The sequence below is a fragment of the Eretmochelys imbricata genome, chromosome 28 (genome assembly GCF_965152235.1).
Source record: "Eretmochelys imbricata isolate rEreImb1 chromosome 28, rEreImb1.hap1, whole genome shotgun sequence".
NCBI lineage: Eukaryota > Metazoa > Chordata > Testudines > Cheloniidae > Eretmochelys > Eretmochelys imbricata.
The window spans coordinates 4554192-4573747 of NC_135599.1; the positions used below are offsets into that span (position 1 = coordinate 4554192).

Below are 19556 nucleotides of genomic sequence, written 5' to 3' on the forward strand. Positions count from 1 at the left end.
CTTCAGCTCCCCTTTGTCCAGTGGGAACCTTCACCCCACTCCCAACCAGATTCTTCTCCATGGGATGACTGTCGGGGGGCTGGGCCCCTCCTTGTCTTTTCTCTCTGGGACAGGCCAGGGTACCTAGAACTGGGGTATCTGAGCACCCAGGACCTTCTATGGAGATGCCCTTCTCCTTCCCCTTCTGTGATCTGATCTGTCTTTGACGCCAGCCTGTTTTCTATCCATCGTCAGCACCATCCCAAGCCAGCTGCACCTGCCTCAAAAAGACAGTGTCCCCTGGTGGGTGTAAATGACTGAGCTCTCTCCTCTCTGAGCACTGACTGCCCCTCCGTCTCCTTGCCCCTCAGTCTGGGCAGACGGGACCTTTCCCTCCAGGGCTGGAGGATTCCCCCTTCTCATCCGATACTGTCCCAAGCCACCCCTTGGGTGGGAATCTTAAAAGTACCAAGGTGACTTAGGAGCAGAAACCCCCACAGACCTTCCGTGCAATGGGCACCTGCCACGCACTGAGCAGGACTGAAACTCCTGCAGGGATCTGCTATTTCCACCTGCCTGTAAAGTCCAGCTTTCCCCAGCACATTCACTGCAGTGCACTCGGGTCACTGTTTCCATGGCTGACAGCAAAGAATCGCTCCCAGTTTCCCTTCTATCTGCAGCACGATTAGCCTGTGTCAGTGGTTAATGAGGTGGATCTAGTTGTCAATGGTTATTCATTCCCCACCTGGACAATTCACACAGTCCCTTTCCTGCTCAAATCCCCAGCACCTCCGTGATCCCGGTAGCAGGGGTTGGGTTTTCCCTGAGGCCCTGAGATTCTCAGGGTCCTTTTTTCCCTCCACCTGGAGTGAACTGAGCTTTTCCCCCATCCCAGACACTCCATGAAATAAGAACAAGCAGCGTAAAGAAAGCAGGGAGGGAACATCTCCCAGCCAGGGCTAGAGGTGCCCAGGGCCCCCTGCTTCTCCATTGTTTCCATCGCAGAAGAGAAAGGTTCCTTGGAATTTGACACCCTACTTTGCACAAGGGACAGAGAAAGATCTTGATGTTCCTGCGTCTGCGCAAAGAAAATTGTCCTTCTGTGTGAAAGAGAGGCAGGAAATGGCCCCACGCTGGGACAATATCCTCAGGATTAAGAGCAAAGGACTCAGGCTGAGAACTGATTTAACTCCACTCATCTCATTTAACTCCTCTCATTAAGAAGTTGTCTTCCAGGGAGAGATAGCAAACTTGTGACATTAATCCAGACCCTGGGGGTTTGGGCTGCTTTAACTCTTGGAAAAAAACATGAACTTGATTCAAGAAGGGAGAGAGGAGAAGCCTCAAGCTGCCTTTGGTCCAAGGCTGGTGTCTCCTGGACAGTGGGAAACATCCCTCACTGCTGCCAGGGGATAGGTGGCAACTGGTGATGTCCCAGGGCTGGGATGAAAGGGGAATGTTGCGTGGACTTTATCATACACGCCCCATCCTGCTTCTCAGAGCCCACAGGAAAGCATCTAGAGATGGGAGAGCCATTACTCAACTGCATTCTCAGGAGAAGTCAGTAGCTATCCTTGAACAGACACTCAGGAGAGTAACCACGGCGGTTCTGCAGAGACATCTGGTTGCCAGAGGATCCATCTAGGTTAAGGAGTGCTGGGGGCTCTGCAGTTTTTGCAGTGGGGAGGAGTCTCGAGGTCACACGTTGCGGGTAAGCTGGGACATTAGGGACTCCAGGATGTGAGGCTGGTTAAAATGGAACTGCACAAAAAACCTCCCCCTTTGCTCCCTGCTTTGGCCTGTCCCCGTTTCATGAAAATCTCCATCTCTACCCCGGCTCTCAGAAACCCCCTCTCTCCCTTGGGTATTTTCATGGTTTCTTCTTTTTTTCATGGTCTTTTTCAAAGATTTTTTGCCATTGAAATGAACATTTAAAATGAGAAAAACAATCAAGCAACACATCTGCATCTCCTGCACCAGGCATGGCATCGTGTCTGACTTTTTCTCCCGAAAAGTCCAGGCAGGCAGCGTCTCCCCCACATTTACTGCACACCAGGCCCAGAACTGAGCTCCACTGGCAGCAGCGAGGGGGGACGGGTGGGCCTGAGCTGTCTAGGGATTATTTTAATCTATTTTTCGGAGGATGAAATCCATGTAGCTTCCACTTCTCCGTCTCTCCCCAGGAAATAACGTGTCTGTGCAAGGCACCCAAACCTTTCCACAAGAAGAAGTGAAATGAAACGGCCACACAATGGCATCAGAACCTAAGACATGAGAAGCCATGTTCTTGTTCAATGTGCATTGAAGCTGAACACAAGGGAGGTGTTTTTTCTTTGACTCCTAGCCCCCCCCCCCACACACTCTAATCCGCTCGACACCCCTTTCCTCCCACAGCCAGGAATAGAACCCAGGAGTCATGACTATTAGCCCCCCTAATCTAGCCCACTAGATCCTTTTCCCTGGGACAAAGGAGAAGCTCTGCGACCCTGTACTGTCCCTTTGCCTCCCTGCTTGTGCGGCACTTGAAACCCAATGGGGTTTCCTTGGGCAGTTTTCAATCTTGCTCCCAGGGAGGATGTAATTTTAGGTGCATGTTCCAAACAGTGCAATGAACCAGCCAGAAGGGGCAGGAGGTATCGGTGTAGGAGCTATTGAAATAATCTTAGCAACGTACGTCAGGGGAACCGTTATTAATGACGACAGGTTTCAGAGTAGCAGCCGTGTTAGTCTGTTTCTGCAAAAAGGAAAGGAGGACTTGTGGCACCTTAGAGACTAAGCAATTTCTTTGAGCATAAGCTTTCGTGAGCTACAGCTCACTTCATCGGATGCATTCTGTAGCTCACGAAAGCTTATGCTCAAATAAATCGGTTAGCCTCTAAGGTGCCACAAGTCCTCCTGTTCTTTTTTTTTAGTTATTAAGGAAGTGTCAGTAAAAGGTCAGAATGGGATCATCTCAGTGTCACAGTAGAGGGCTCTGTGATGGTTTTCAATTTGTCATCCCACCCTAGCCACCACCTAGCACATGTTTGAACCTCTTCCTCTCTTAGCGTTGCTCGTTATCAGAGAAGGGGAGAGAGAGTGAGCCACAGAAACACAGACCTAGTGACTGAAGGAAACATTTCTTTGCTCTTTGCTTGGCTCTGTCAGTTATTTGGGTACAAACTCACCCCCCACCCACTGTCTCTGCTGGGCTCAATGGGCAGGAAGAGCTCAGCTGTCAATGGGACTTGGGGAGCTCGGGACATTACTGTGGCTTAACAGGGAAATCCTTGCTGATCTCAAATACAAAAAAGAAGCTTACAAGAAGTGGAAGATTGGACAAATGACCAGGGATGAGTATAAAAATATTGCTTGGGCATGCAGGAGTGAAATCAGGAAGGCCAAATCACACCTGGAGTTGTAGCTAGCAAGAGATGTTAAGAGTAACAAGAAGGCTTTCTTCAGGTATGTTGGCAACAAGGAGAAAGCCAAGGAAAGTGTGGGCCCCTTACTGAATGAGGGAGGCACCCTAGTGACAGAGGATGTGAAAAAAGCTAATGCACTCCATGCTTTTTTTGCCTGTCTTCACGAACAAGCTCAGCTCCCAGACTGCTGCCCAGGGCAGCACAGCATGGTGGGGAGATGACCAGCCCTCTGTGGAGAAAGAAGTGGTTCGGGACTATTTAGAAAAGCTGGACGAGCACAAGTCCATGGGGCCGGATGCGTTGCATCCGAGAGGGCTAAAGGAGTTGGCGGATGTGATTGCAGAGCCGTGGGCCAATATCTTTGAAAACTCATGGTGATCGGGGGAAGTCCCAGACGACTGGGGTGTATAAGTCCCATTTTCGGGTGTATAAGTAGGGGCATTGCCAGCAGATCGAGGGATGTGATCCTTCCCCTCAATTCGACACTGGTGAGGCCTCATCTGGAGTACTGTGTCCAGTTTTGGGCCCCACACTACAAGAAGGATGTGGAGAAATTGGAAAGAGTCCAGCGAAGGGCAACAAAAATGATTCGGGGTCTGGAACATATGCCTTATGAGGAGAGGCTGAGGGAACTGGGATTGTTTACTCTACAGAAGAGAAGAATGAGGGGGGATGTCATAGCTGCTTTGAACTTAATGAAGGTGGATCCAAAGAGGACGGATCCAGACTATTCTCAGTGACAGCAGATGACAGGACAAGGAGTAATGGTCAAGTTGCAGTGGGGGAGATTTAGGTTGGATATTAGGAAAAACTTTTTCACTAGGAGGGTGGTGAAACACTGGAATGGGTTACCTTGGAAGGTGGTGGAATCTCCTTCCTTAGAAGTTTTTAAGATCAGGCTTGACAAAGCCCTGGCTGGGATGATTTAGTTGGGGACTGGTCCTCCTCTGGGCAGGGGGTTGGACTAGATACCTCCTGAGGTCCCTTCCAACCCCGATATCCTAAGATTCTACGATCATTTGGCCAACAACATGCAGCAAAGCACCCAACTCAGTTGCATGAATGCTCTATAAACCACTCCTCAATTATACAGAGACACCAGCATATCTCCCCAGCTCTCAGCCTTGCACCTCAGAAATGTACCATCTTACACGGCTCACGGCCTTCTCTTGAAAAGTTTAAGCTCATTAATTAGTTCGCCACTTCATCAAAAATAAAGGGGACATGCACCAGCCTTTGTCATGTGAGCAACTTTCCCAAGCACTTTGGACAAACTCAGGAGTAAGTATAAAATAGTAAAATAAGTTTATTAACTCCAGAAAGTTAGATTTTAACTGAGTATAAGTATTGGTCACAGAGGTCAAAAGTGGTTACATAACAAATGAAAACAGACTCCCAGCCTAAACTCTAATTTGAATATACTAAGCAAGAATTGGATCAAAAAGGTTTTCTCACCCACTGGTTGCTCCAGGCCATGTTGAGTTCTTAATACACAGACTGAATTCCCTCTCAGCCTGGGACCAATCTCCGCAGTTCAAATTCTGAGTCTTCCAGACAATCTTCCAGGTGTTGAGATTGGGGAAGAGACAGGCCACGTGGGGGTGTCTTTGACTCTCATACATATTTTTTCTCCAGCTGCTAGGTAGATTCTTGCCGTGATGCTGGGGTTAGTTAGCCCCCAATATGGAGCAGCAGTTTGCCTCCTGCACCTTGTGGTAGGCGTGTCAGAGCTCCTTCACTTTGGCCCCGCACGGCAGTGTGTCCCTGTCATGGCCCCTTTCTATCATGCATCACGACCAAACCACAGACTCTGGACTCAGCATTCATGTATCCTGCAGTCTGAACTTGGAATCTGTTACATTCCCTCATTGGCTACCATCATTTAACCAACACGGAAGTGCTTCTCGTCCAGCAAGGCAGCCAGTTTGGGACCCATAGGCATGGCATGGCTCTGAAGGAATCAGCTGTTTCTCTCTGTGCTTCAGGAAACTTGGGATCCAAATGGTAAAAGACAGTTGTTCCCAGTTTCATCATGGCATCCCTTAGAAGTGTGAGCAATTCTAAAAACAGTTTACCTTGGCCACAGGTCACCATAGCGTCCATCTCTGGGGTGAAAATCAACCACTCGTACCTCTCATTTCTACCTGAGTTCTTGTCAAATCTTTGACCTTAGTTGTAGCAATTTTACACGGCTCTGGCGTAGAATTCTTCGCCAACCACACAACATACCAGTAGCGATACTGAGGTGTAACTCCCCCAAATATGCCCTTTTGTTTCTTTAATCTGGTGGCACAGATTTAAATAAGGGACTAAATTCAGGTGCGGCTTAGAATCCCTCTAAGACACCAAATGTCAGGTATCTACTCAGAATGGGTGTCTTTGTGCAGCTCTATCACATTCCTCATGGATGTCATTTCCTACACATTTACAGCATCTCCCAGGAGGGAGCTGAACAGAAATGTCACTTCCATTTTTCCCATCTCTACCTAGGAAGGGATTGCATTTCCCAAATAAGACGCAACATGCACCTGATTAGGAAGGGAAGATCTTCAGGAGCAACCTCCTGCAGGGCATGGGCCACAACTGCTTTGGGAGGCAAATGAATGGGTCTTTTGCTTAGTTCCAAATCATTTAGTAGGGAATCCTCTTCCCAGCCCCTTCGGGAAATATTGACCTTACCAATTGAAAAATAGGGGGATAGAGATGGTGATGGAGAATCCCTCTGATTTACCCTATGTTCTTCTGTTGTTACAGAGGGGAAAAGACATTTTTCCCTATCCCTTCCCTATTCCTGCTCTTTGTTATACTTCAATATATTTTAAGGGAGGAAAACAGTCGTAAAAAATATCTGCCTTCAGGAAAACCTGAAGCAACAGCGCTCTGATGAACTGTGACAACTGGGAAAGAAACAATATGATCCTGGTGGGGGAACTTGATGACTAACAATTGTTTTTAAATGGGGGAACAGTATAACTGTGATGCTCAGGCTTTGTTTAGACTAGGACATGTGATGGAGTTTAGGTCAGGTCAAGGGGAAAGCTAATGCCAACCACTGCACCTCGGCTGCATCTGCACGACTACTGTAATTGTCTTTTAACACCAAGATCACTCACTTGAGCAGCCAACGCCATGTACAGTCCTAGTGGATGTACGGCACGGGTACTTTTTGCCTCAGTGTAGCTTGTTGGGAACAAACCTCTCTCTCCCCCACCTGGAGCTGATGAACATTCCTGGCTGGAGGGACACACGCTCCTTTGACCCAAAAGGAAAGGAGTTGATAGAAAACATCACAGGACTGACCCCAAAGAAGGGTGAGCTGCAAAAGGCAAGAGCAGGCAACTCATCTGGGGGAGCTGAGTAACCACGGTGAAGATGGGGCACAGATCACTAAGTGGGAATTATCAAATGTGATTGAAAAGAAAAAAATACCTTTGGCCAGCCCTAGTCAACGCATTTGTTACAGATCACTCCCATGTGGATTTTCTGATGTCTAATAAGGGTTGAGCTCCGATTGAAGCGTTTCCCACACTCAGAGCATCCATAAGGTTTCTCACCTGTGTGCATTTTCCGATGTGTAATAAGGTGTGAGCTCTGCTTGAAGTGTTTCCCACACTCAGGACATCTGTAAGGTTTCTCACCCGTGTGGATTTTCCGATGTGTAATAAGGTGTGAGCTCTGCTTGAAGTGTTTCCCACACTCAGGACATCCGTAAGGTTTCTCACCCGTGTGGATTTTCTGATGTCTAATAAGGTGTGAGCTCCGATTGAAGCGTTTCCCACACTCAGAGCATCCATAAGGTTTCTCACCTGTGTGGATTTTCCGTTGTGTAATAAGGTGTGAGCTCTGCTTGAAGTGTTTCCCACACTCAGGACATCCGTAAGGTTTCTCACCCGTGTGGATTTTCTGATGTCTAATAAGGTGTGAACTCCGCTTGAAGCGTTTCCCACACTCAGAGCATCCATAAGGTTTCTCACCTGTGTGGATTTTCCGATGTGTAATAAGGTGTGAGCTCTGCTTGAAGTTTTTCCCACACTCAGGGCATCCGTAAGGTTTCTCACCCGTATGGATTTTCCGGTGTGTAATAAGGTGTGAGCTCTGCTTGAAGTGTTTCCCACACTCAGGGCAGCCATAAGGTTTCTCATCTATGTGGATTCTCTTATGTGCAATGAGATGCGAGCTCCGCTTGAAGCATTTCCCACACACACAGCATGCGTAAGGTTTCTCACCCGTGTGGATTCTCTGATGTGTGAGAAGGTCCGAGCTCCCTATGAAGCTTTTCCCACACTCGAGGCATGTGTAGCATGTTCCTTCCAAGTTCATTCTCTCACGTGTAATAAGGTCTGACTGGCTACCGAAGTTTTCCTCTGGCCTCTGCTGACTCTCACAGGCTTTTGTTTTTTCTGGGCGTGCACAGCTCCCAGAATCATTCCCTTTGGACCTTCCTGACAACACCCCATGAGCTTCTACTCGCTCAGCATCTTCCTGCTGGGGTTCCTCCTCGTTTTCACTCACCATCCCAACACCTGACGGGAGACCAAGAGAATCCAGACGTAAGTCTCTGCCTGCGCCAGAGAGAAAGGAAATCTCAGAGAGAAGAATGGAAAAAGGGATGAAGGAACCAAAATGTGTACAGGACAGATCAAACCTATCAGGAGCTGATTTTCCCTTCAACCTTCCCCAGAGGAGAGAAAGGAAGGGATCAGTTCTGGGTCCGTATCTCAGACGAAATCTCAGGGGACAGTGAGATTGGGGAGGGACCTGCTGCCAGTTGTCAGTCAGGATAGGTGGGAAGCCATGAGTGACCTCTGCCTAATGATTCTACATCTGCAGGGAACAATCCTGAACTTGGAGAGCTCACAAGGTCTTTGTAGGGCATCCCAAATATTTCCTGTATTCACCGACAGTTTTGGGGTTGGTTTAACCAATGCCTCACCTATGCAGGCAGCTCTCGGGAGCACTTTTTTCTTAGAGCCATGGAGGTCTGGGACCCACGGCTCCTCCCCTCGTTCCAGCTGCGAGATCACATCAGTTCTGGAAACTGGAAACCCTGCTCAAGGCAAAGAAAACAAGGGAGGTCAGTGGAATTTGTGGGATACTTGTCACAAAGAATATTCCATGCTTTTAAGCCCAGCTCACTTTTAAGTAGTAACGTCCCAAGACCGGCTTCCTTGGCTCAAAGGGCCAGGAGATGATTATTATCAATCATATTCATTACCTTAGTGCCTAAGGGCCAACTAACAGTGGGTCCTCATTTTGCTAGGCACAGTACAAACCGAGAAGCGTTGATGGCCTGTGTCCTGAAGAAGTTTCAATCTAAATAGACAAGGCAGACACAGAATGGGGGAAGGGGTACAACCCACCAGCAGAGTGAACTCCGTGAAGGCAGAGTGGCAGATCTGATCAACACAGGCCTAGATCTTGAGACCATCGGATTTAATGTTACAACCAGGGCCAGTGTTTTCCGGAAATTGTCGCTAGGACTGCATTTTTTCTCAAAATTACTCTTTGTTTGTGGAATCACCGTTAATATCCAGAATTGCTGATCAGAGGGTGGGTGGGGCATGCAGGGTCACAATCCCCCAGATTTCTCCCTGGAGACACCCGTCTCCTCCCCAGGGCACAGGCTGGCTGCGGTTGAGACTTGATGCCAATTTCTTCCCTCCTCATACAAGTCTGGGATCAGCAGTGGGACGCCACGCTCTCTCATCATGCTGCAGAGAGGACGGCACTCACAGCTGCTCATGGCCGTGTCCACAGCACCTCTCCCCTGCTCACCTCCCCTGTACACAGCTGGTTCATGCCCCGTCTCTCCAGCGCACAGCTGGCTCTAGGCTCTCAATGCCCAGTATCTGAGCCCCACCGCCCCCACACAGCCGGCTCCTGTCCCCTCCCCGCAAGGCACTTTCAGGCTTTAAAGGATTCGATATTGCTCACGTTTCTCAATTACTCTCTTTTGATTGCCTGCAAACTCTTGCCTTAATTATGACTGTTATCTGTATATCTAAGACAGCCCTTGAAAGCATGAATTCTTCACAGACTATGATGCCGAGATGAGCCACATGAAGGGCTGCGGGATGGGTTTCCTGTGCAAGCTGGTATCACTACAGGGTGATGAATGCCAGATCTCAAGGCTGGTTATGCAGAGCTCCACCTTTTGAAGCTTTACCCAACGCAGAAAGGGGTAGTGACGGATTTCCCCTCATTCAGGAGACTGAAGACGACAGACTTTTGGGGGATAAAGAGCTGAGTTTGAGCTGACTGAGGGGGGTCTTTCTGGGCTACAAACTCACAGGACCTGATAACCACCAAGAGGTAACCCTTTAAGAAAGGTTTTAATACACTTTGGAACCCATCAGGGATTCCCATGAGGACCGCTGAGGGAATGAAGGTAAACATGCATTTGGATGCTCTTCTTCTTTTATGAGAACGGGAACAGGAAGGGCAGGGATATCACTGAATGCAGGATCTCAGCAGTACTAGGTGTCAGGATAGCACCATATTGCAGACCATTGGAAAACATAATCCCAACTACACATATAAAATGATGGGCTCTAAATGAGCTGTTTCCACTCAACAGAGGGATCTTGGAGTCACTGGGCACACTTCTCTGAAAACATCAACTCAGTGTGCCACGGCAGTCAAAAAGCAAAGAGAATGTTGGGAATCATTCTGAAATGGATAGATAAGAAGACAGAAAATATCATATCGCCTCTATATAAACCCATGGTACACCCACATCTCGAATACTGCATGCAGATGTGGTTGCCCCATCTCAAAAAAAGATATATTGGAATTGGAAAAGGTTCAGAAAAGGGCAACCCAAATGATTACAGGTATGAAACTCTTCTGTACGGGGAAAGATTAAAAAGACCGGGACTATTCAGCTTGGAAAAGAGACAAAGGGGGGATATGAGAGAGGTCTATAAAATCAAAACTGCCGTGGAGAAAGGAAATAAGGACGTGTCATTTACTCCTTCTCAGAACACAAGGACTAGGAATTACCCAATCAAATGAATAGGCAGCAGGTTTATAAGAAACAAAAGGAAGTATTTCTTCACACAATGCACAGTCAACCTGGGGAACTCCTTGCCAGAGGACGTTGTGAAGGCCAAGATTATAATAGGGTTACAAAAAAACAAAACAAAACACCATGAGAAATCTATTGAGGACAGGTCCGTGAACGGTTATTAGCCAGGATGGGCAGGGATGGAGTCCCTAACTTCTGTTTGTCATAAACTGTGAATGGGTGACAGGAGATGAATCACTCCATGATTCCCTGTTCTGTTCATTCCCTCTGGGACACCCGGCGCTGGTCACTGTCGGAAGACAGGACACTGGGCTAGATGGACCTTTGGTCTGTCCCATTGTGGCCATTCTGAAATACTAGGGAATCTAATGAGTCCAGTGCAATGGGAGGGAGTAAGAAAATCCCTGGCTGTGGAGAACACTGGGAAATTAGAAACTATCATTCAGAAGCAACAGACTCTAAATAGTCTAGACAAGCAGAATGTGAAAAATAAGAATCGGGGTCATGTGACTTCAGGAATGAGGGACTCAAAAAACCAAGTCCGCAGAGAAGGTAGATTGTGGCTACTGCACATGGGGATGGGGGGAGCAACTCTCCAGGTCTCAAGGATTTTCACCAGCAACCGAGGCCGTTGTCCCATGCACGGGGCAATCCGGAGCAGCGAGGAGTTGTGTCATCTGTAATCCTGGCTGAGTTTCAATGCTCTGCTGCTGGAGCTCCCTTGTCTGGATTCCCCCAGCCAGCATTCAAGGTCTGTGTGATCAGTAACCCTGGACCAGCCGCTCTGACCCCAGCAGCCTGCTTCTTACACCCCAAGCACATTCTGGTCTGGGTGGAGAAGGCTCAGGGTTTGAGAGAAGGCCAGGGGTAGGAAGCTTCTGTTCGTTATGCTGGACCTAACCCCCCGTTTTACTTGTGCAAACAGGAGATATTTCACACTGTGCGATTCTGCTCCTGTGCTCTCTTCCCACAGCGTTCAGCAGCGGGGAGGGTCTCTGGTCGTGTGTGTGTCACTGGCATGCTGGGGTGATGCTGGAACAGGACAGAGCAGAGGTGGCATTGTGGGGGTGGCGTGAACCTCATCTCTTCCGTTCCCCTTCCAAGAACTGAGGGGACAGGAATCCTTACCCAGCGAGGTCACATTCTCATAGGTCTCCTGCATGACGTCTCTGTAGAGGGCTCTCTGAGCGGGGTCCAGCAGAGCCCACTCTTCCCTGGTGAAATACACAGCCACCTCCTCGAAGGTCACCGGCCCCTGAAAGAGCAAAAGCCCCACACTCAGGACCTGCTGCCCCACTCACAGCCCCACTATTTGTGGGGGAGAGGAGCCAATCAAATGGAAACTCTGGGTGGACCGCAGTCAACAGAGTCCCACCCCCACCCCGCTCAGAGCACCCAGGAAACACCAGGGGGAGGGGGCGAAGAGACACCCCTCCTCTCTCCCAGCAGATCCATCACACACCTACTAGCCACAGACTGATACCGGAGATGCTGCCCCGAGCTGGGTCGAGGGAGAGATCTCTTGTAGGAAGCCCAACACCCTCCTCCTTGTGAAAAGAAAAGGAGGACTTGTGGCACCTTAGAGACTATCCAATTTATTTGAGCATAAGCTTTCTTGAGCTACAGCTCACTTCATCGGATGCAAACTGTGGAAAGTGTAGAAGAGCTTTTTATATACACACAAATCATGAAAAAAATACCTCCTCCCACCCCACTCTCCTGCTGGTAATAGCTTATCTAAAGTCATCACTCTCCTTACAATGTGTATGATAATGAAGGTGGCCCATTTCCAGCACAAATCCAGGGTTTAACAAGAACGTCGGAGGGGTAGGGGGGGCAGGAAAAAACAAGGGGAAACAGGTTACGTTGCATAATGACTTAGCCACTCCTAGATCTGGATATGAAGCAGGGGAATCTCCCCTAAGCCTGACTGGTGGCTTCCCCCTTCGTATTTCAAGGCACCCGCTGGTTAGTTGGGTCAGGCTCCAGCACTAGGAGTCTGGTCCTTTTTCCCAGCCCCATCTAGGTAGGTTATTTTCTGTTCACCAGATTGGAGCATTTCCACCTCCGAACCTCATGGGTCTCTTCCTAGAATCTAGGCCACTTATTAAACAACTCCCAGCAGGTCTGCCACCCCCTGGCCTCCTCCCTTTCTCCACCCTGTGCATTTCCTGCCCCGCTCCAACCTCCAAACCAGACGGTGCAAACCTTCCCCTCTCCCGTGTAATTGCTGTCCCTCTCCCTCCTGCAGGAACAGATCAGAACCCCCTCAATAATCCCTACCTGAGCTGGCTCCTCTGCAGCCATGTCGCTCCCTTGTCCCATGGGAGGACGGGATGAACCGGAAAGAAACATGAGTGTCGTTCTGCAACCTGGCTGGGCAAGAAGGGCTGTTGTGGAAGTTTAGGAACGGGCATTAGTTCATTTCACATCACGCTTCCCCCAGGCTCTTTCCTTGCAGAGCGAGATCCGAGATTCTGCCGTGCTGAGAAAATGCTCAATCTCTGGATTACAGCAGAGACCTGGCCCCTCCTGCCAGGCTAGGCCCACAGACACACTTTGAACCTCCCTTCTCCCTCCTGCATCCCAAAACAAAGTCTCTGAACGCAATCCTAGAAAAAAGCAGAACCAAAGGAGTCCCTTTCGAGGATTCCCTCTGACACTGACCCCACGGCAGCCACACCCCAGCAGGAGGGACATGGAGTCAGGAACTGGGTTTTCCGTTCTCTCATCCTCGTCTTGTCCACAGGAAAGTGATTCTCCCCACACTGCAGTAATACATCTGTCTGGGCAGATGAGAGAGCTGGAAATCTCTTTCAAAACTCTTTTATCCCACGGACCCTGTCAGTCTCTCTATCTCCTTTTCCCTGTGCCCTCTCCATGCCTGTCTGCTCGGAAACTATCATTCCTGGGTTCTTTGCTCCCCCATGGCTGGATTTGCTCCTGCAAATGGCAGGAGAAATGGGGTGGGGGGCTGTTTGTGTAGAGTCATTTTTTATTCCTTCACTGCCGGGCTGAGATTTCCCCGTTGCCTACCTAGGACCCCCACCTGCCCTCCACCAGGATCTGTCAGCCCATTTGCCTGGGATCCCCTCCTCCGGACAGCAGGACCCCCTGACGATTTACAGGAGGACCCCTCACTCTGCGCCAGGGACTGCCCCACCACAGCTCTGTGCACTGGGCATGGCAATGGTCCCAGGAGCCAGCTGGGCAATCCCAGACAGAGCCCCTGGCACAGCACCAGGCAGCGTCTAATCCCCTGCCCCACCTGCCCAAGACACCCCCACCCCCACTGGTCTGCAGCCAACAGGCCCCCAGCAATACCCACCTCCAGGACCCATAGCCTGAGGGCTGGGCACATCAGAACTACCCCCCGAAACCCCAAACCCTCCAGAAACCACCAACCTGACTAGGGCCCCCCCTGCCCAGCCACCCAGAGGGCTCCCCCTACCACAATGCCCCTTCAGCTCCCGCTGCAATCTCCCCACAAAGACACCTGCCCCCCGCCAGCAACAATGTTCTCTCACAGTGTCTGGTAAGTGGATAGAAAGTTATCACCACCCCCTGCTGGCCAGTCACACAGGGAGAGGGAGTCCGGGGGGACGCCTCTTTAAGAGGAGAAGGGAAGCCATGGACGGCCAAAACATAAACAGAAAACCTGTCCAATACATAAACAGAAAGTGATGGTCCCCCCACGGCCCCCGTTCACCTGGGCAGCTGGGAGCCCTCTGAGGGGCTGACTGAAGGGGGCGGGGGGGGGAGCTGGAGGGCTCCCTGGGGGCGGGGAGGGGGCGGCAGTGGGGGATGGGCAGGTGGGGGGTCAGAGTCACTTTCCTGCCCCCCCCCGCCCAGCGCTCCCCCCCCCGGGGTCTCCCACTCACCGGGTCGGGTCCCAGCTGGCCAAAGCCCCCCCGGCACGGGGGGGTTAATGACGGGCCCCACCCCGCACAGACCCCGGACGGGAGCCGCAGCTGCTCCTCTTACAGATGCGACACGAGGCAGCGCCTGGTCTGCTCCAAGCCCCGCCCCCAGACGCTGCCGGGGCCACGCTCTGCTCCAGGCCCCGCCCCCAGACGCTGCCCCGCCCCTGGTCTGCTCCAGGCCCCGCCCCCAGACGCTGCCCCGCCCCTGGTCTGCTCCAGGCCCCGCCCCCAGACGCTGCCCCGCCCCCGGTATGCTCCATGCCCAGCCCCCAGACGTTGCCTCGTGTCGGGTCTCTCGGAGGAGCAGCTGCGGCTCCACTCTGCGGTCTGTGCTGGGGGGGGCTCGTTATTAACCCCCCCGTGCCCGGCCGGGGGGGGGCTTTCTCCAGCTGGGACCACCCCCTGGCTCTGTCCGCCCCTGACCCGGTGAGTGGGAGACCCCGCGGGGGGTGGAGCGCTGGTGGGGGGGCAGGAAAGTGACTCTCTGCCCCCGGCACGGCTGGGATTGGGGGGGGCAGAGACTGGGGCCAGGCGGGCGGGGTCCCTTAGGGTTGTGGGGGGAGAAGCCGGAGTTGCGGGGGGTGGGGGTTGAACTGTCTCTGTGCAGCCAGGAAATTCCCGGCGGGGAAGTGGGGGGCGGCGGGGGAGTTAATTGGATCCCCTTCCCCCCCCCACGGGCACAAATGCCCCCCAGTTTTCCCCTTTTCCCTCTCGGTAGCTCCCACGTGGTTGTAAACTCCCCCCCACCCCCCTTTGATCCTCTCTCTCGTCTCCCCTGATCCCCCCCCCGTCTCTCCCTCCTCCTCACATGTCCATTGAAACTCCCCTCCCGTAGGCGGGGCGGGATTTCCCTCCCCCCCCCCGTTTTATCCGCAGCGATTTGTCCCGGTGTCGGTGGGAAGTTGGAGCCCGGAGCCATCCCCCAACCTGGCTGCCCCGGCGTGGGGGTGGGAGGAGACGCTGGGTCTCTGCCGGGGCAGGGAAGGGAGGGGACGTGTCCCCCATGGGGCTGCCCCCGATCCCGGCTTCCGAGTCCCACTTGCTGCCCCCCAACTGCAGCACCGTTTCCCCCAGCCCCCACCTGCCCCCCCCACCTGCCCATCCCCCACTACCGCCCCCTCCCCTCCCCCAGGGAGCCCTCCAGCTCCCCCCCCCGCCCCCTCCAGTCAGCCTCTCAGAGGGCTCCCTGCTGCCCAGGTGAACGGGGGCGGGTCGGGGGGGTACCATCACTCTCTGTTTATGTATTGGACAGGCTGAATTTTATATGACAAACGGTCCCCCTTTTCCAGCTAGTTCTTTAATAGCCACATAAAATCCCCCCCGGTCTTGGCGTTTATCCCATGTTCTCAGTTGCGTAGTTTGTGACACGTTTTCTCTGTACGTCTCAAAGATTCCTAAAAAATACCCTCAACGTTTGCCCCACTTTTACTCTAGTTGTCTACTTCTAATTGAATATGCCCCTGAGAGCTTTCTCTGTCTCTGTAATTATAAATTATGACGAAAATCTCAGATTTATACCTTTTCTCAGATTCCTGAATATGGATCTAAAACGTTTGCCAACGTTGCCCATTTCCGCTCTATTCATTGACCAAATAGTGGTGGGAAATACACTCAGCTTTTACCTCTGTGACGAAGTGGGACTGTTCTTAACGTTTCCTCTGAATAGTGTGGGGGTGCCTCAGTTTCCCCTATGAAGTTCTTAAGTATCTAGGGGGTGGGATAAGGGTGTATGATCATTGCAGAGCCCTAGAGATCATGTGTGTGCAGGAGTCTGGACACAGAGAATGGCCAACACCCTGTTTCCTGGCCACTGATGGCCTGGGCCCTTCCCCCCTGCAAGGTGAGAGCTAAAGGGTTGGAGAACAAAGGAATCAGGTGACCTCCTGGCCCCGGAAAGGAACAAAGCCCAGAGGAGGAGGGGCTGGAGGGAGTTTCAGTTTGGGGCTGGCTGGGACATGGAGTGAAGGGCAGACGTGGTTGTCTGGCTCACTGCCCCCCCCAAAATGGCCCCAGCTGAGGGGTCCTGTTCTCTGCACCTGCAAGCTCTGTTTTAGACCATGTTCCTGTCATTTAATAAACCTTCTATTTTACTGGCTGGCTGAGAGTCACGTCTGACTGCGGAGTTGGGGGGCAGGACCCTCTGGCTTCCCCAGGAGCCCTGCCTGAGCGGACTGGCTGTGGGAAGCGCACGGAGGGGCAGAGGAGGCTGAATGGTCCGAGGTCAGACCCAGGAAGGTGGAAGCTGTGTGAGCTGTGTGTCGTAAAGACAGACTGCTCCCAGAAAGGCGACTGCCCGAGAGTCCTGCCCGGCTTCATGGGGAGCAGTTCCAGAGCATCGCCCAGGGACTCCGTGACAACCTCCTATCAACAACTGCTATAAAATCCCTCTCATTTTCCACTTTCCTCTCTATAATTTGCATAAATGGATCCAAAATCCCTCAGAATTCCACCCTTTCTCTTTCATTTCTGAACACTGCTCTCAAATCTCAGGTTTCCCTCTTACGATGTCATTATCAAATGTCAATTAAAAATCCTCTTGGGTTTGGGGCTGTTCCCCATGTCTCTAAATCCTAGCAACTTGTCCTTCCTTGGGGGGAACCTGTCGCCCTGAGCCTTCTCCATCCTGGTTGGGAAATTAACTCCCCTGCAACAATGAACATCTTTCCCTCTCCTTTGAGAATCCTTTCTTCCCTCCTTTCTCTCTGTTAAAAATGTTTGCTGATAAAAGAGACTAGCCATATATTCAATACCCATCAAAGCCAGGGGCCTCCCCCTGTTTGGGGGATGGGTGGTTCCCAGTTGGTAACAGGAGAGTTGGCTGGACCCTTTTCTTTTCTCCAGCTCGCACGGGATGAGGAGGTCCCTCTGAGTGCAGCATGGTCCAGAAATATCCCAAACCCCATGACAAAGGGTTTCCATGAAGGGGGGCTTCCCGCAGTGCAAAGATGTAGCCAACTCTGGGGTGGATCCACGGTGGCCATTATTTGCTCGTGACAGAGTATGGAAATGTCTTACTTATTTTGGCCCTCCATGGCTTCCCTTCTCCTGTTAAAGAGGCGTCCCCCCGGGCTCCCTCTGCCTGTGTGACTGGCCAGCAGGGGGTGGTGATAACTTTCTGTCCACTTGTCAGACACTGTGAGGGAACACTGTAGCTGAGGGGGTGCATGTCTGTGTGGGGAGATTGCAGCGGGAGCTGAAGGGACATTGTGGTAGGGGGAGGCCTCTGGGTGGCTGGGCAGGGGGGACCCTAGTCAGGTTGGTGGTTTCTGGAGGGTTTGGGGTTTCGGGGGGTAGTTCTGATGTGCCCAGCCCTAAGGCTATGGGTCCTGGAGGTGGGTCTTTCTGGGGGCCTGTTGGCTGCAGACCAGTGGGGGTGGGGGTCTCTTGGGCAGGTGGGGCAGGGGATTAGACGCTGCCTGGTGCTGTGCCAGGGGCTCTGTCTGGGATTGCCCAGCTGGCTCCTGGGACCATTGCCATGCCCAGTGCACAGCGCTGTGGTGGGGCGGTCCCTGGCGCAGAGTAAGGGGTCCTCCTGTAAAGCGTCAGCGGGTCCTGCTGGCCGGAGGAGGGGGTCCCAGGTAAATGGCCTGGGAGATCCTGGTGGAGGGCAGGTGGGGGTCTGTAGCCAGACAGCCAGCCCCCCCCACGCCCTCAGACCAGCATTGCTGGAAACACAGGAGGAAGCCGGAATAGGGCACTTAACATATATTCCAGCACAGCCTTTGAAGCTGTGAAAAGCACAGGTGTGCTGCTACAATGTGCCTCTGGGAACAGATACAAGGATTAAGCTCACACCAGGCAGAGGCCCTGTGACAGACATGACTCTTAGCCCCTGCTAAATAGCGTGATGCACACACCCCAACATCCTAGGTGGGAAAATATTTACCCTGGTAAAAGAAATGTCCAGTAGTCGATACTTATTGTTTCTTTCCTTTGAAGTGTAAACTACTCTTGCGAAAGCTGGCGTCACCCAGACAGACCAGCCTCAATTTGGCATAAGAAAGGAGAAAGAGAATAAAGGAGTACAGAGGTATAAGTAGGGGACCTACAGCACCATGATTTTGGAGTGCTTTTCACTATCTATCTGCTGGTCAGATAAGTGACAGCCTCCCAAGGCTTCTGCAGCTAAGAGGGTCCCTAAGCCTTGTCCCTTATTCGTCTTTCCGCGGAATTGAGTGACCGATCCTGGCTTGGCACCGCTGGAATCGAGAGATGCAAGGAGGGTAAGAAGCACCCACACCTGATCTCCTATCTTTAGTGTACACATATTTTGAAATAGAGCTCTATACTTTGTTTTCTTTCTTTGGGATTGAGGCTTCAGTTTTGTAACTTGTTTGTGTGTGTAACATCTCGACATTTAAATAAGTAGGCACTAGCAATTTTGTAACCACATGATTAGAATCTAGCTTAATAAATTTTGGTAACCATTTGTGCATAAGCCTGACTTGTTTTCTCTGGTTTACTGCAAAGCAGCCAACACAATGAAAGAACCTCAGCCGTTTTGGCTCTAAAGCCTGGCCATGAGGTGAGAGTACTAAGAGCCTAGCCTTGAGTTGTGCCGCCTCCACGGGGCAAACTCTTGGGGCACCTGTCAGTCAATCCTGGCGGCCCGCTGCGAAGGAGCTCTGAGCTCTAGCAGTTAAAGTCACGGGGGGGGAGAGGCTCTTAGTGCTGCCATTGGGGCACCTGTCAGTCAGTATTGACTGCCCGCTGCGAAGGAGCTCTGAGCTCCAGCAGTTAAAGTCACGGGTGGTTAGGACCTTGGGGCATCCGTCAGCCTAGCCCGGGCTGCCCGCCGCGAAGGGACAGTGCGTCCTAGCGGTTAAAATAACGGATGGTATAAACGGGCATAGCTGGCACCTCAAGAAACATCCTTGGCCGTCGGCTAACAGTAGTGTGGCGAGCAAACGAGCAAATGAGTGAAGAGCCCCGTTTCTCAGGCCCCCCAACACTGCCCCTCTTCATTCGGTGGAAGCACTCCTGGTGAAGACGCACACTGCCGACAGTAGGAGGGGAGTGGGGAGAAACTCAAATTAAGCTTCCGCTTCCTCCATCAGGATCATGAGAGCAATGGAAAGAAAACTCAAGAGGAACAAGCCTCTTCTCCTTTCATGCACCCCATCACAACCCTCCCTGCTTCATTTTCTGCCTGAATTTCCTTTTGAAACTGCAACGGCTGCTCCAGAAAACAATCATGTCTCTGAATTCACAGCAACATCCTGA

General features: G+C 51.7%; 1 protein-coding gene across 1 annotated transcript in view; it reads right to left on the reverse strand.

Annotated features, from left to right (window-relative positions):
* Positions 1 to 12735, reverse strand: part of LOC144258246 (uncharacterized) — a 640730-nt gene extending 627995 nt beyond the window's left edge. Inside the window, 4 exon segments of the mRNA XM_077806661.1 lie at positions 6872 to 7906; positions 8317 to 8430; positions 11539 to 11665; positions 12694 to 12735. Coding sequence (XP_077662787.1) covers positions 6872 to 7906; positions 8317 to 8430; positions 11539 to 11665; positions 12694 to 12735 — 1318 coding nt within the window.
* Positions 12736 to 19556: the final 6821 nt, after the last annotated feature.